Consider the following 14,448-nt stretch of genomic DNA (forward strand, 5'->3'; position numbering starts at 1 on the left):
TGTGTTTTAATTGTCACCAACTCATGTTAGGTACGTAGTAGCTACCCTACCCGACCCTACCATGGAATTGGAATAGTCACTGTTTCCAACTTTCAGATGATCAACTCTCTTCCTTTTTCTTTCCTTAATTTCTCCTTGTTTTATTTATTTATTTTCACCTCTCTTCGGAGCTAAGGAAGGAATTTCACCGACCAAAATTAAAGGTCAAAAGTCAATAAATATGGACACTGGCCCATCTCAGTCGAAGCTCCCGAATCCAAATGGAATATTTGTACTTCCCAGCCCACTACAACCTGTCTAGGGGTGGGTACCGACTCAATCGGAATAGGAATTTTCTAAATCCGATTCAACTCCGACTTTCGACTCCGAGTACTTGTGTAAGTTTTGATATGACTCCGACTCTAATTTGTCAAAGTGAAATTGGATTTGAATGTTTGTTTAGCTTCATATTTAGCCTATTAAGAACCCCGACATTAATTAATTCATTGTCACACTGCTTGCACTAGGTCACGGGCAAATTGATCCCAAATATAGCTAATTGCTCTATGACAGTGCTAGCGTTCCACCTAGCTTTGTCTATTGAGTGTGCCCGCTTGCATAAATATCGCTCGTTATTTTTTCTTTCTAATTTTTTTTACATATTTAAATATTTTTAAAAAACAAAAAAAAATATATATCAATACATTAAAAATCACTTCCTTAATTGTTAAGTGAAAATAATTATAAAAATTTTAAATACATGAGCAGTCAAAATGAGGAAGCAAAGTCAAGCGGTATTCTAACATTTTCCATTGCTCTATTACACTGCTGTTTGGACTAGTGTGAAAGATTTTATCTGCAAGATGGTATGAGAGAGAAACTTTTTATATGCTACCATGCATGTCAAATTGATAAAAATAAATAAATTTTAAAATTATATATATTTTTTGTAATAAGCTGATCTTATAATCGACTTTCAAGTCGAAAGACTTTTACAATATAAAAAATGATGGACTAACAACTTGTTAACAATTTATTTACAATTATGGATTAAAATTGTAAATAAATCAGGGTAATTTACGTTAAATAATTCTATCTTAACGCTATAGATCATCATCGATATCATTATATAATTAGCTCTTGAAACAAATCTTTCTTTCCTTTGCTAATTAAAGAGATTGCTTTCATAATTTATAGGCTAGCGAACATTGATCATCATGAATTAATTGAAAATATTGATTAGTATGATCTCCGTCAGCCATGCATGCAGTAGTAGTACATGAGCATATATATATGTATGCCCTTTTCTTTGCATTTTGTGATCTACTTCCATAAGGAAGAACATATTTAATTTTCTAAAACTTAAATCGCTTCAATCCACATCTGTCTGTTGACCCTGGCAATAAACTCGTCTGCTCTTCTGTTTAGCTCCTCAGCAGGCAATCCAGTCTCTTCCTCTTCATCTAGTTCAACATCATCTTCTGCTTTAACATTAACTTCTTTTTCTTCTTCGGCTTTAACAACTTCTTTTTCTTTTTCTTTTTCTTTTTCTTTGATCACTTCTTTCCCTTCAATCCTAGTCGTAGTACTACTACTACTGTCCTCAATCAAATTCATCTCCAGTTTCTTCTCTTCTTTTTCATCTGGACGATTGGATTCCTCTTCCCTGAGAGATGCGTGGTTAATAATATTATTATACCCATGATCTTGAGTTTCAGAATTCTTCTCCACTTCCCTAATTTCTTGAAAAGTGGAGTACTTCTGTCCCCTGAGATTCTGACTCCTCTCAATATATTCATCGTAAAGGTCACCGACCGGGGATGAGTTTGAGGCGACAAGCTTTGATTCTCCCACGAGGAAGACAACTATGACATTGACTACTACGAACAAGCACTTGGGGTTGGTGAAGACAGCAGAAATATTTGGGAGAGAGGCAGACAGAAAATGCTTCATTGTACAGCGCAGAGAGGGAAACCAGTAAGGGTAGGAAAACAGTAAACTACACGATAACGATATGAGAGAATGAAGAATGAGATTGTATAGGAACTGGTTGATCTTCTTGTAGCTGTTCATGGCTCTAAGCTTTTCAGCCCGAATTGAATCCATTCTAGAATGGGAAAAAAAAAGAAAGGATAATATATAGATGAGGGATTCTAAGTAGGGTTAAAAGAACTTTTGGGAACACTGCTTTAGAATTAGGAACTAGGTAGAGATGATGGAATAGTTGATCACCTTAAAATGCAGAGTGAGAGGATTCACATCTGACTGAAAATGGAGCAGTGGAAACAATGACTTATATAGTAGTGGTCTGGGGAGGCTGGCCTGGGGGAAGATATTTTGGTGGAGTCCAGGCGGGCACTCTACTTTATAAATTGGAAAATGCTACATGCCCCGCTGGAGGCTCCCGCTGGGAGCTCCCGCTGGGGCATGTAGCATTTTTTTATATATATTTTTTAAATTTATTTTTATATAGATATTTTTAATAATTTTAAATATTTTAAAAAATAAAATAAAAATTATAATATTATTTAAAAATATTTTTTTAATTATGAAGTAGAATAAAAATTAATATTTAATTATTTGTATTTTACTTTCTGATTAAGGAAGTATTTTTTTTTTTACTTTCTGATTAAGAAAGTATTTTTTAATGATTTATTTTTTACTTTCTGATTAAGGAATTGTTTTTTAATGATTTTTTTTTACTTTCTGATTAAGGAAGTGTTTTTTAATGATATTTTAAATTTATTTTATTTTTTAAAAATATTTATAAGTGTAAAAAAAATCTATATAAAAAATAAATTAAAAAATTATACATAAAAAAATACATGTTAAGCTCAACGGGAGCCCCCAACAAGGGCTGTAATATGATTATTTTAAATATTTTTAAAAAATATCATAATATTATTAAAAAATATTTTCTTAATCATGAAGTAAAATAAAAAATTATAAACTTCGTGATTAAGAAAATATTTTTTAATATATATTTTTTACTTTTAAATTAAAAAACATTTTCTTAATAATATTTTTATTTTATTTTATTTTTTTAAAATATTAAAAAATATTAAAAAATCTATATAAAAATTATTTAAATAAAATATATATTAAATAATACTGCAGCCCCAGCGGTAGCTCCAGCGGGAGCTGTAGCACTACCCTTATAAATTATTGTAATGCATGAGAGGGGTTTGCTTTTTGAAAAGCCATGGCAGGTACTCGAGATTAATGCGCTTGTTTATAAGCTAGCTAGGTACTTCTTCTATCTCATGTTTATATTAGCCTCCATTAATCTGCTTTCCAGTACTGTTACTGTTGATGGTTTTGAATCCTCCTTTTATTTGTTTATTTATTTTGGGTCAAGAAACATTAAATACACCAAGCGTATTAATTTAGCTATATATAGTAGAGATATTCATGACAAGAAACATCATGATCTTATATACATACATATATATATATATATATAAGCTGATCTCTTTTCTCGCTTCATTGTATGCAATTATTATAGGCTAAATAATTTCTTTTCCATTATTTGTGATAATAATCTTTTTATTAATTTAAACTTTTGAAACAATTAATAATGAATTAAAAGATATTACGATAGCAAGCGTGCAGAGATTATTAGCACTATAAAGGTAGTGACATGCAATTTCGACTTTTTCTTTGGTGCGGGTCGGCAGAGAGAGGGCTCCTAGCTAGCTAGTAATTAAATAAATTAAATAAAATCCAAATCATGTTATTTTCATGCTTTTATTTATTTATTTTTTCTTTGGCTGGGCATGCTTTCTCCACATTATAATTGAAGCGGCCATGGCACGTGGGTTTAATTTGAGAAAAAGCAGCTCGTAAAGGAGATGCGGACATTCAGTTCGAAAAGAAAAGAAAATAATGAAGGAAACATCACCAATTAAGAAGGCAATTCGAACAAAGACACTACCTCAGACCTGGTCCTCGTCATATATATAAATGTATTCGGTTTATATATGTTGCTTTTTCCCCGATATGGTTAATTTAATTTAATTTGTTAGGAAATTATGTATGTAATGTCGTGTTTCGCAGGCTTGGACAACTCTACGCTAGCAACACTCAGACTCTTCCCTGCAAAGAGGAGAATGGGGAGCTTGGAGTTCGTGGTATCTCCGACACTTAAGTCAGACTCAATGTAAGAAATTAAAAGAGTAAATCTTAAGGAAATTTATTTTAGGAATGTGTGTAGAAGTTAACATTTTTATTGATTGCAGATGATGCCTATTTATACTAGTCGGTCTGGCCTTCATGATTGTGGGGTGTCACTTTGTATGAGATCAAATACTTATGCTGCCCACCTATCGTGCTATAGGATACTTAGGTCTGACAATGACTATTCCTAACACTAGGCTTTAATGTTGAACATACCGAGCTTCAGAATGCATTGAATGTGGGGTACCCTTCCCTCACAACTCTTTCCATTTTATCAATACAGTATGGTCTCTGCTAGGTACTCAGGGCACTTGCCCTTAACACAGAGCCCCATATTGTTCACAGTAAGCTCTGGGTAGCATTAAATGTGGCATGTCTTCCTCTCTGAGTTTCTTCTAATTCATTAATGTGACGTTGCCTTACTCTCCTAGTTTCTTTCCTATCATTAATGCGGCGTTGCCTCACTCAGATATTCCTACCCTCCTGTCATGTCTGATCGCTGATATTTAGAGTCGGTAAGGGTCCCTATTCGTCGACTAGTAGGGTGTCAAACTACCTTCCCTACTATATATTTGTCATGATTTCTTATCTACCCATCTTATTTAGTTTGGGCTTTTGAAGAATGCTCGGCCCAGCCCATGTCTCATATCTGGGCTCGGGCTCGGGCTCGGGCTCGGGGATAACACCCCTCACTTCGTACATAATAATTTGTCACTATGATCTAATTCTTTACGTCTGCCCAACCCAAAGAGTTTATACACATTCACCATTTTCAAATATCGATCGTAGCTTAACACTTCAAAATCTAATCACTTGTCTGATAATCCCTTTGGGGTTATTTCACCATCCGACGTAGCTACGTACGTGTCCCTACAATTGTCCAGTAAATGTAAAACGGGAAGTATTGGACATATTCAAGAGATTAGTGCATGCATAATATTGGTTCTGTATATTTAATTACACCAAGTATAGTAAAAGGTTAAAATGAAGAAAAAAAAGAAGAAGAAAGGGACAGACGTATAAACATCACCCAAAACAACCAAAAGGACAAAACTATAATAGTGAATAGCCTTGGAGTCACTATTCATGAAATTAGCAATAGGGAAAATGCTAGTTTATCCTCTCTTTTTGTTCATGCATTTTAATTATTTTTTCTTAGTGGTTAAAGATGTTTCTACTAGTGTATTTGTATATTTTTTTTAAATGTTTAAATATGTTTAAAAAATCTCTAAAAGAAAAAATAGAAAAAATAAAATAAAACTCTCGTTTGGATATAGAAACGGTTTCATCTCATCTCATCATCTCATCTCATCATTACAATTTTTTTAAATTTCCACACAAAATATAATAAACAATTCAACTTTTTCAAATTCTAAAACAATAATAATATTAAAAAAAATAATATTCTAACAATATTTTATTTAACTTTCAACTTTCATCTAAAACTATCTCATTTCATTTCATCTTATTATCCAAATGGGACTAAGAGGCACGCCCAACTGCTGGGCAGCTGAGTAGCAGCATCCTAAGCAAACGTGAGACATTATTTGTAGAAAGCAAAGCAACAGACCAAGGTAATCAAGCCTACTGGTGGGTATGTATATGGTTTTGGGAATGCCAATTTACGCCCCCAGATTTTCAACATTAGTGCTGTCCCGTTACAACTTTCCAATTCTCAAGCCATGCATTAGTCCCAAAACTGGTTTATGGATGCTCTAATGACATGAACGTACGAAGATTCAACGAATTATTGGCCTTTGCTTGTGGAAGATGCATGGTCGGTTTATTCAGATTCCTCTAAAAGAAAAAAAGAGTGATCCTACAACTTCACATGTTTGAATATCACAGAAGGGCCCTTTCATGGTAACAGCGACGTTAAAAAGCAATACTTTCTTCTCCAAGTGTATTTTCACTGTGTGTGGCGTTCAGCGAGTACGGCGTTCTCTTTTCTTGCTTATACGAGAAGAAATATTTTTTTTTTCCTACTCATTGGAGAAGAGACTAAGGAAAATAAAATTCAAAATATATATGACAAGGAGAGTTCGAAGGCAATAAATGAACAATTAATCTCATATTTTTTCATTTTTGACGTTATTTATAAGCTGGCGTAGATACACATCATTTACTCAAAATTCCTTACAGGTATTATTGAATAAAATATCAATCAGTTCAAATTCCATGTCTCATCAATAGCTGACCACAACTTGGCGGTTGTTATATGGAAAGTAAATTGCAAAGAACATGATATTCATCTCTCATAGATCTGATAAAACCTGGCCAGCACTAAGATACAACACAATGGCAGTATTCCATTCTCGGTAAAAATTGGAACCTAGAAGATACAAGCACTAAGAAAACTCACTCAACAACAACAACTACAAAAGAAGCCGGCAAAAACATTTCTATAGGTTGCTCAATTGCAGGTATAAGACCTGCTTGTTAGAGTCAAAGACAGCCGATTGCTCTCAAGAATGAATTTTACGCAATTAAACTCTCCTTGCCACCCAGAAGGATCAGGGAGAACTAGATTGTATGTGAAACATTACCGGAAGAAATAATAAATAAATGGAACACCTACTTCTATTCAACCTCTGAGCCACAAAACTGTAGAACTAATATCCTCAAAGTACCATTGCAACCTTCTCCAGGGAAACATACGAAGAAGGATGGGCAATCAGGGGCTCATAGTGATCAGCTCCAGCACCACACCAGCCTGCAAGTACAAATTGCTTACAATTGGATCTGAAGGGATGACATAGAAATGAAGCAGAGGCTGAGTAGCAAAACCAGAAGAAAAAGGGAATGCCGGAATGGTACGGGCATGACAGAATAACAACTCTATATGGAGTGATGGGTGGGTTTTCCACGAGGAGCTCATAGGAAATTAATCAGAAGTCATAACTAAACGAAAACTAATCACCACCAAAATGCATTTATATAACGATTCCCTTACCTGTTCCTTTCATGAAAAGGAAAAAGGGAGGTTCACAAATTTGACTCCTAGGCCGATGTGGGAGGAAGAATACACAATTTTCTTCCTCAACCATTGCATCTGATCCATGTGCTTGCACCTGTAAGAAATGAATTAACACAAGGAAGCTTAATTAATGATGATTCATAGTGTGTATATAATAACATATAAGACATATCACAGTTGATCACCTTTAGCAGTGCAAACTACTTGACCATATAAAGCAGATTTAAAATAATATGCCAAGATGACCAACGATCAGGTACTTCAAATGAGAATTCTACAAGACAAGCTGAACTAAAGAAAGACACCCTTGTACTTTCCATTAGGTTTGTCTAGTGATGAGTATACTCGAAGATAAAGAAATTGAAGGATAGTAGCTAGAGGCAGTGACTTGGTCGTGTTACAGTGATGGAGGTTGCCACAGTCGCTGGCAGCGGAGACAGAGGCGGTGGAGTCTCTTTGATGGCAATGTCAATAATGGTAGTGGTGTTAGCAAAGAGTAATTGTACTGTTAAAAAAAATAAAGAGTAATTGCAGTTGCTCTGAGAATGGTAATTTTAGTAGCATTTCTACCATTTTCTGTAGGTAAACAAGAAATTGTTTACACCTTACATATATAATCTGACAATTTGATTTTCACTCTTGAGTACCAAATTCCACGAAAATTTTGAAATAACTCTCCCAAACAAATAAATAGAAAGGAAATCCCAAAATTACAGACAGCCACAAAAGAATGATGTGCAGGCCAGATCAGCCTGCCGCTTATTTATCTATTCCATTTTCAGATGGTGGAGCAACACCAAAAGGAGTGAGCTTTTACGATTAGGATGCGAGAGGACTGACCTAAACAACTCTCGTCCAAACAAAGAACTAATGGTTATTATCAAAGGCTTATGGCTGAAGACAAGTTAACAACACATGGAAAGTAAGAAAATTGGTGCTCTTCAAGTAAACAGACAAATGGCATATATCACATAACTTTGATAAAAAATAAAAAAACAATTGGAAATGCATAACAGCTGGAACTAACAAGTTGACTACAATAACCAGAGTTCCAATCACATGCCTGATCCATTCCTCAACAAGTGACCTTACAACTGTGAGATATCATATGGCACTATTAACTATAGCGTAGAAACTAGCACATCTAAAACATGTTCCTAACCAGATTACGAAACTTTAGTATCATACCAAGCAATAAAACTTCAAGATCCAAGGCAGGATTGTGAAGGTTTATAATCAATTAGCAAATATAATTATCCTAATCAAATTGCAATCGACCTAAGCAAAAAAAGACAGAATCAGTGTAAGGACAAAATGTTATTTCTGAATCCTTACCACGTATATTTCCCTCTTGAACTCCGTTGCAAGACATTCTATAGCTATATCATCTCCGAAAGCTGCAGCATGACCTTCCCTATTCTCATCTATAGATAATAGACCCTCCTCAGTATACTGCAATGTGACGATATCATATTCATCATCAGATGAACCAGAGATCGACATGTATTTGGCCCAATTCGGGCCATCATGCACCTGAATACATCTTTCTTTGTAAATAGACTCCGCCGCCACCTCTCTTCAAATCAGAAATGTAAGCCCGTTAAAAATACAAGTAAAATATACGCCATCAAAATCCGCAAAAAGATATGCGCAATTCAACAATGTAGTCTGTTATATATTTGCAAACAATTAAACCACAAAAATCGATCTTTTAATGCAATGAAACAGTCAGCATATATACACCAGAAAATAACAACAAAACTGTTAAATTGGTGAATGGGAAAATTGAAAAAGAAAGGATGTTAAATTCCAAAAATACGAAAGAGAATCATTATGGATAAAGAGATTTCTGAACCAACATTTGCCTCAACAGAAGCAATTAGATCTAAAAAATTTGATATCAAAACAAATAGATCCAAGATTTTTTTTCGAAGAAACCTTTGCATGCCAAGCTGAACCAGCTCGTCAATGGCGGAATCCAAAGCCAAGCGATCCGATTTCTTGGCCAGCAACTTAAGTTCCTGAACCACGTGGATCCCCCACCCGTTCTTCAGATCGGGCGCGTACATGTGCCTAATCACCTCGTCGATGGCCTCCTTCTCCTCCGCCGCGGCAGATCCAAAATCCTCCAAGAAACGCCTCACCGTACGCCTCCGCAACTCACGCGCTTCTACCCCACGCGCCGACCCCGGCCCGGCCATGGCCTTCTGCGACGCCGTGAAGAGGCAGTTTCCATCGGCCGATACCTCCCCTCCGTGCGACAGACGGAACACGACGGAGGTCGAGGACAACTCATCCTCGGGACGCTTCCAGAGGACCCCCTTGGCGTGAAGTCTCTGGAGGTGGCGCTTCTGCTGGTCCTCCAGTCCATGAACGTCGTCCCAAGCGGTGGTCGTGGTGGTGGTTTGGTCAACGAGATCTTCGGCGTCGATTGCATCTAGAGAAGCCGGCGAAGACTTCGGATCCCTCCACGGGCGGTTCGGTGAGGAGGTTTGAAATGTCTCCGCAACGGTCGTCGAATCACATAGCAGTTTCCCCATTGCCCACTTTTCTTTTCCTTTTCTTTTTCAATTTTTTTTCTAATCTCTCTTCCTCTTCCTCTAGTTCTTCAACGGGGAAGGGAGGAGTTGCAGAAAAGACACAGAAGGTAGGGCTAACGGATAGATGTAAGAAGCGGGAGAATTTATACACGTGTCAAAATCTGGGGGGAGGTCCACTCTGACCGCGTGGGGAGGAGCTGCTAACGTGAGCCGGTGGACAAATACTGGCAAACCTGAGCCGGACATAAATATAATAAATATATAAATATGAATATAATATTCCCCACTAGACGTTGCTGGTTTAGGTTCTGTCGTTCTGAGTTGGCAAATAATTAATTTATGAGAATCGCTATTCATAAATTCAATATACCAAGTATAACAATTTTTTTACTTTTTAAATTTTTTTTAAATTTATTTATTTTAAAATAATTAAATTCTTTCAATCATATATCACATATTTAATAAAAAAAATTATAAAAATTATAAAAAAAGTTATGCGTAATATATGTGACTTATAAATAAAAATTTTCTTAATTTATTACTTTTTATTTATATTTTCTTCATTTTTATGCCTCCCAAAAATCGTTATGGGATTGGCCAGCCTCGGCCAGTAATATCTTCGCCAGTAGGCCCAGCAAATACAATATCCAATCATGGAGTGACAACTCATCCGGACATATGTGTCACAACTTCGTTTAAGTGCGGCTATCTACGACGCGAAAAAGGCCGGCGCTAGTCTCTCACAAACACGACGTCGTACTCATCCTTCCTTTGTGAGTTGTGACTATTAAATTAAATCGTAACGGTAGGAAAATAGGAGATTATTAAATTTTAGACGTTTGCTTTCTTGATTAAAGAAAAAGAAAAAGAAACGACGATCCAAATTGGAGGGCTTGAATGTATCTGCACGTTTCAAGGTTGTTAGGATATAGAAATCATCTTATTTCATATCATTTTATTATTATAATTTTTTTAAATATTTATATAAAATAGAATAAATAATTTAATTTTTTTAAATTTTAAAATAATAATAATATTAAAAATTAATATTTTATTCAACTCATATAAAACCATCATATTTCATCTTATCTATTATTAGGACTGTGCAAAAAAGTTCAGACCCGGTCCGTCCATGAGATCCGACTCGACCCGACCCGAGAAAACGGGTTGAAGTAATTTGCGGGTCGAACCCGCTGAAACCGTCTACATCGTTCTCACTGCGCTAAAATGAAGAGCTTCTCTCTACTTTCTTCTTCTTTGAATATGGATGGGGTTTGTGGGTGGTTCTAAATGCATATGAGAGACCAAAATCTTTCGCCGGTGAAGATCTGTTCACTCTTTGGCGGACCTCTTCGTCTTTGTCTCTCTTCGTGGTAGTGGTTGACACACTCTCGCTCTCGCTATAAACCTTGGAAACCTCAGAGATCTCGTTGTCGGTAGCGATATTTACAGGTGAGGGAAACTTGTCGATCTTGTTCTTGTTGTCTTCGCTGTCTCCGTCTCCATCATTATCTTTGACTCCAGAATGGCAAACATGATCTTGGTTAGCCTTTGGCCAATCATAGCTGCAGGCTTAGGCTCACAATTGTTTACAGATGCTCGAAAATTGAAGCATTTTGGAGTAAAGGGTTCGTGCTCAGGGCAACGATAAAAATGGTTCCCATCTTCAAAATCATTTTCCCTACATAAATAAGTACCGATAATGAAAACAATGCCAGAAAAAAACGTAAACTATGATACTTGTTTTTTACTGAATTTAGATATTCTTACCCAAACACGTGATTGATGAAATGTTTTTTGGCCAGCTGCTTTCCAATGTCAACAACCTGCATCTGGGTCATCTACAGAGGCTTAGTAGTAGTAGATTGGAAACCTAGAGGTTGAGGAGGCTTGGGCTTCGGGGTTTCGGAGAGTACCTCCTTGTGTTAGAAGGCTCAAGCCATGAGAAGGGTGCATAGTAGAAGAAAAAGGAACAAGCTTTAGACTACCAATCCTCTTCTTCCTTAATTTCACAGTCCATTTACAGTCATCCATACATACAAAGCATCAGATCTCGGTCTTGGTGGTTGAGTTTCCACCAAAGAATGTTGTTGCTTTAGCGAATCATCAGCCCATTGAAGATTTTTTGACAAAAAACTATTCGGAACAACACCAACCTAAGCCATTACTAGTTTGAGCTCAACAATGGGACAAAAAAAATTAACCCAGAAGTTGCAGATACAGAGGACGATGTTGTCTGCCTGATTTGTCGTCATCGAGGGCAAGGGCGATTTGTTTTGCAGTTGATATGCAATTTTGCCTCTGTGTGCTTCCAATCTCATGTCGGGTCGGGTCGGTCTAGACCGATTTGGCTTTTCCTGGAACCGGGTCGGGTCGGTTCTGACCAAAATACAAGCCGAGTTTGTCGGGTTGCAGCCCTATCTATTATCCAAACGAACTCTTAAATCTCTTGTCGTTTCTATATCTAGTTCTTCTACATCTTTGTCGTTGCTGAACTAACATAGAGAAAAGAAAATGAAAATGGCAATAGAGTATGAATAATGATAGATTTATTATTTCTTATCATCTTTTTACTATTATCTTATATTTTTTATTTTTTATTTTTATTTTATTTTATTTAATGGTTAAGGAAATAACTATTAGTGAAGTTATATCTTTTTTTAATTTTTTCTTAAATTTTTTCTTAATGATTAAGGATATTAAAAAATATACTTAAAAAAAATAATAAAAAAATTAAAAATTTCAAATATACCATGACATGTTAAAGAAGTGAGAGGAAGTAATAAGCTTATCATACCCTTACCAGAACCAAAATTGAGAAACAAAGTATTCTATTCCCATGCGAAATTGATGGTTAGATCATGCCTATAGTTGGAATTTAACATATATGCATGCTAATTTGGTGTTAATCAAGCAACTCACTTCAGGCCATATATAATTCGATAAATATCATGCTTATATATGATCTAGTAAATCACAATAATTTATAGTTATAAGTAAATCACGATAGTTATATCTAATCCATTTTAAAAATTTGAAAAAAAAAATGACAACTCGAATATAATTATCTGATTAAATTCATCCCAATATCCCATCCAGCATGATGTGTTTTATTAGGCCTCGTTTGGATGGTCAGATGAAATGGGATGATTTGTAAATAATAGTAAAATAGTTTGAGTTAAGATGTTTTATAGAAAATTAGAAAGAAAAAATTGAATAAAAATATTATAAAGTTAAAATATAATTTTTAAAATAATTTTTGTTTGATATTTGAAAAAGTTGATTTTTTTTGTGTTTTGTTTGAAAGTTTGGAAAAATTGTGATGGTTGGATGAAAAATTTGAAAATTTGAATTGAAAAGTATTTATATTTGTACTACTTGGATGTTGAGAAGATATGGGATGAAATGATCTTGCAATCCAAATGGGGTCTTAGTCTATAATGTTAATCGTTAATGTTAAGAAACAGAATGTGGGAAATATTTCTCTTGTTTATTCATTGATTTCATACACATATATAAGCTTGAGTGAAATCATGTAAACATGGAAAGAAAAAAGATTTGTTGTAAAAAGAATGTGTGACGGCTAATTAGCTAAAATCATGGGATGGCTGGAATTGTGGAATCTTGCGGGGATGAGGGAAGTTGGATTTGGTAATACTCCCCCTCGAGCTGACTCAGGAAGATCCGTAATACCCAACGTGCGAGATAGATGATGAAAAAGTTCACTACCCAAAACTTTGGTGAAGATACCAGTGAGTTGCTCGGAAGAGGGTAAGTGAGAGGTAGTGAAAAGACTAGAGCGGAGTTTGTCACGAACATTATGGCAATCGATCTTAATCTGATTGGTGCGTTCATGGAAGACAAGGTTGTGAGCAATGTAGAGAGCAGATTGGTTGTCGCAGTAGAGAGTCATGGGACATTTGTGTGAGATGCCGAGCTCAGGAAAAAGTTGTTGCAACCATACTAGTTCACAGGTGGTGACAACCATGGCACAGTATTCAACTTCGGTAGAGGAACGAGCGACTGTAGTCTGTTTCTTGGTGCGCCATGAAATAGGACTAGATCCAAGAGTGATAAAAAAAACTAGTGGTAGAGCGTCGGGTGGTGGGGCAGCAGGCCCAATCAGAATCTGTGTAGGCACGAACATGAAGATCGTTTGAAGATGAGAAAAAAAATGTATTGGCATGGAGTACCTTTGATGTAGCAGAGAACACGAGTAGCAGCTATCAAGTGAGAAATTATGAGAGCATGCATGAATTGGCTGAGGATGTTGATAGCAAAGACAATATCAGGGCGAGTGATGGTGAGATAAATGAGTTGTCCAACTAACCGTCGGTAGGGAGTAGGGTCAGGAAGTAAATCCCCATCTGTGTCATTGAGCTTCAAGCTCTGTTCCATGGGAAAGGGAGCAGGGCGAGAACCAAGCTGACCACTATCGACAAGAATATCCAAAGCATATTTGCGCTAGTTGAGAAAATTGTTTAGAGGTGAGCGAGCGACTTCAAGACCAAAGAAATATTTGAGAGGTCCAAGGTCCTTGGTTTTGAAGTGAGAGGAAATAATAGTCTTGAAGAAAGTGACTTAAGAGAGATTATTACTGACAACCAAGATGTCATCTACATATATCAAGATAATAGTGAGACTAGTAGCAGTAAGCCAGGTAAATAGAGAATAATCAGCCTAAGATTGAACAAAACCTGCATTAAGCAGAACAGATGTTAGTTTAAAAAACCAATCCCGGGAAGCTTGTTGGAGGCCATAGAGGGATTTCCAAAG

The 14,448-nt window shown here is 35.9% G+C and overlaps 2 protein-coding genes across 2 annotated transcripts; both read right to left on the bottom strand.

Annotated features, from left to right (window-relative positions):
- Positions 1-1,125: 1,125 nt before the first annotated feature.
- Positions 1,126-2,240, bottom strand: LOC118344290. The gene has a single exon (XM_035684736.1). It carries the CDS (start codon positions 2,083-2,085, stop codon positions 1,342-1,344), a length of 744 nt encoding a protein of 247 aa, XP_035540629.1. The 5' UTR covers positions 2,086-2,240; the 3' UTR covers positions 1,126-1,341.
- A 4,036-nt stretch (positions 2,241-6,276) lies between these two features.
- LOC109003212 lies at positions 6,277-9,898 on the bottom strand. The gene is made up of 4 exons (XM_018981259.2): positions 9,071-9,898; positions 8,468-8,708; positions 7,109-7,226; positions 6,277-6,868 (listed from the first exon to the last, which is right to left on the bottom strand). The coding sequence occupies exons 1-4, from the start codon at positions 9,670-9,672 to the stop codon at positions 6,777-6,779; spliced, it is 1,053 nt and encodes a 350-aa protein (XP_018836804.1). The 5' UTR covers positions 9,673-9,898; the 3' UTR covers positions 6,277-6,776.
- Positions 9,899-14,448: the final 4,550 nt, after the last annotated feature.

Source organism: Juglans regia, chromosome 13 (genome assembly GCF_001411555.2).
Source record: "Juglans regia cultivar Chandler chromosome 13, Walnut 2.0, whole genome shotgun sequence".
NCBI classification, from domain to species: Eukaryota; Viridiplantae; Streptophyta; class Magnoliopsida; order Fagales; family Juglandaceae; genus Juglans; species Juglans regia.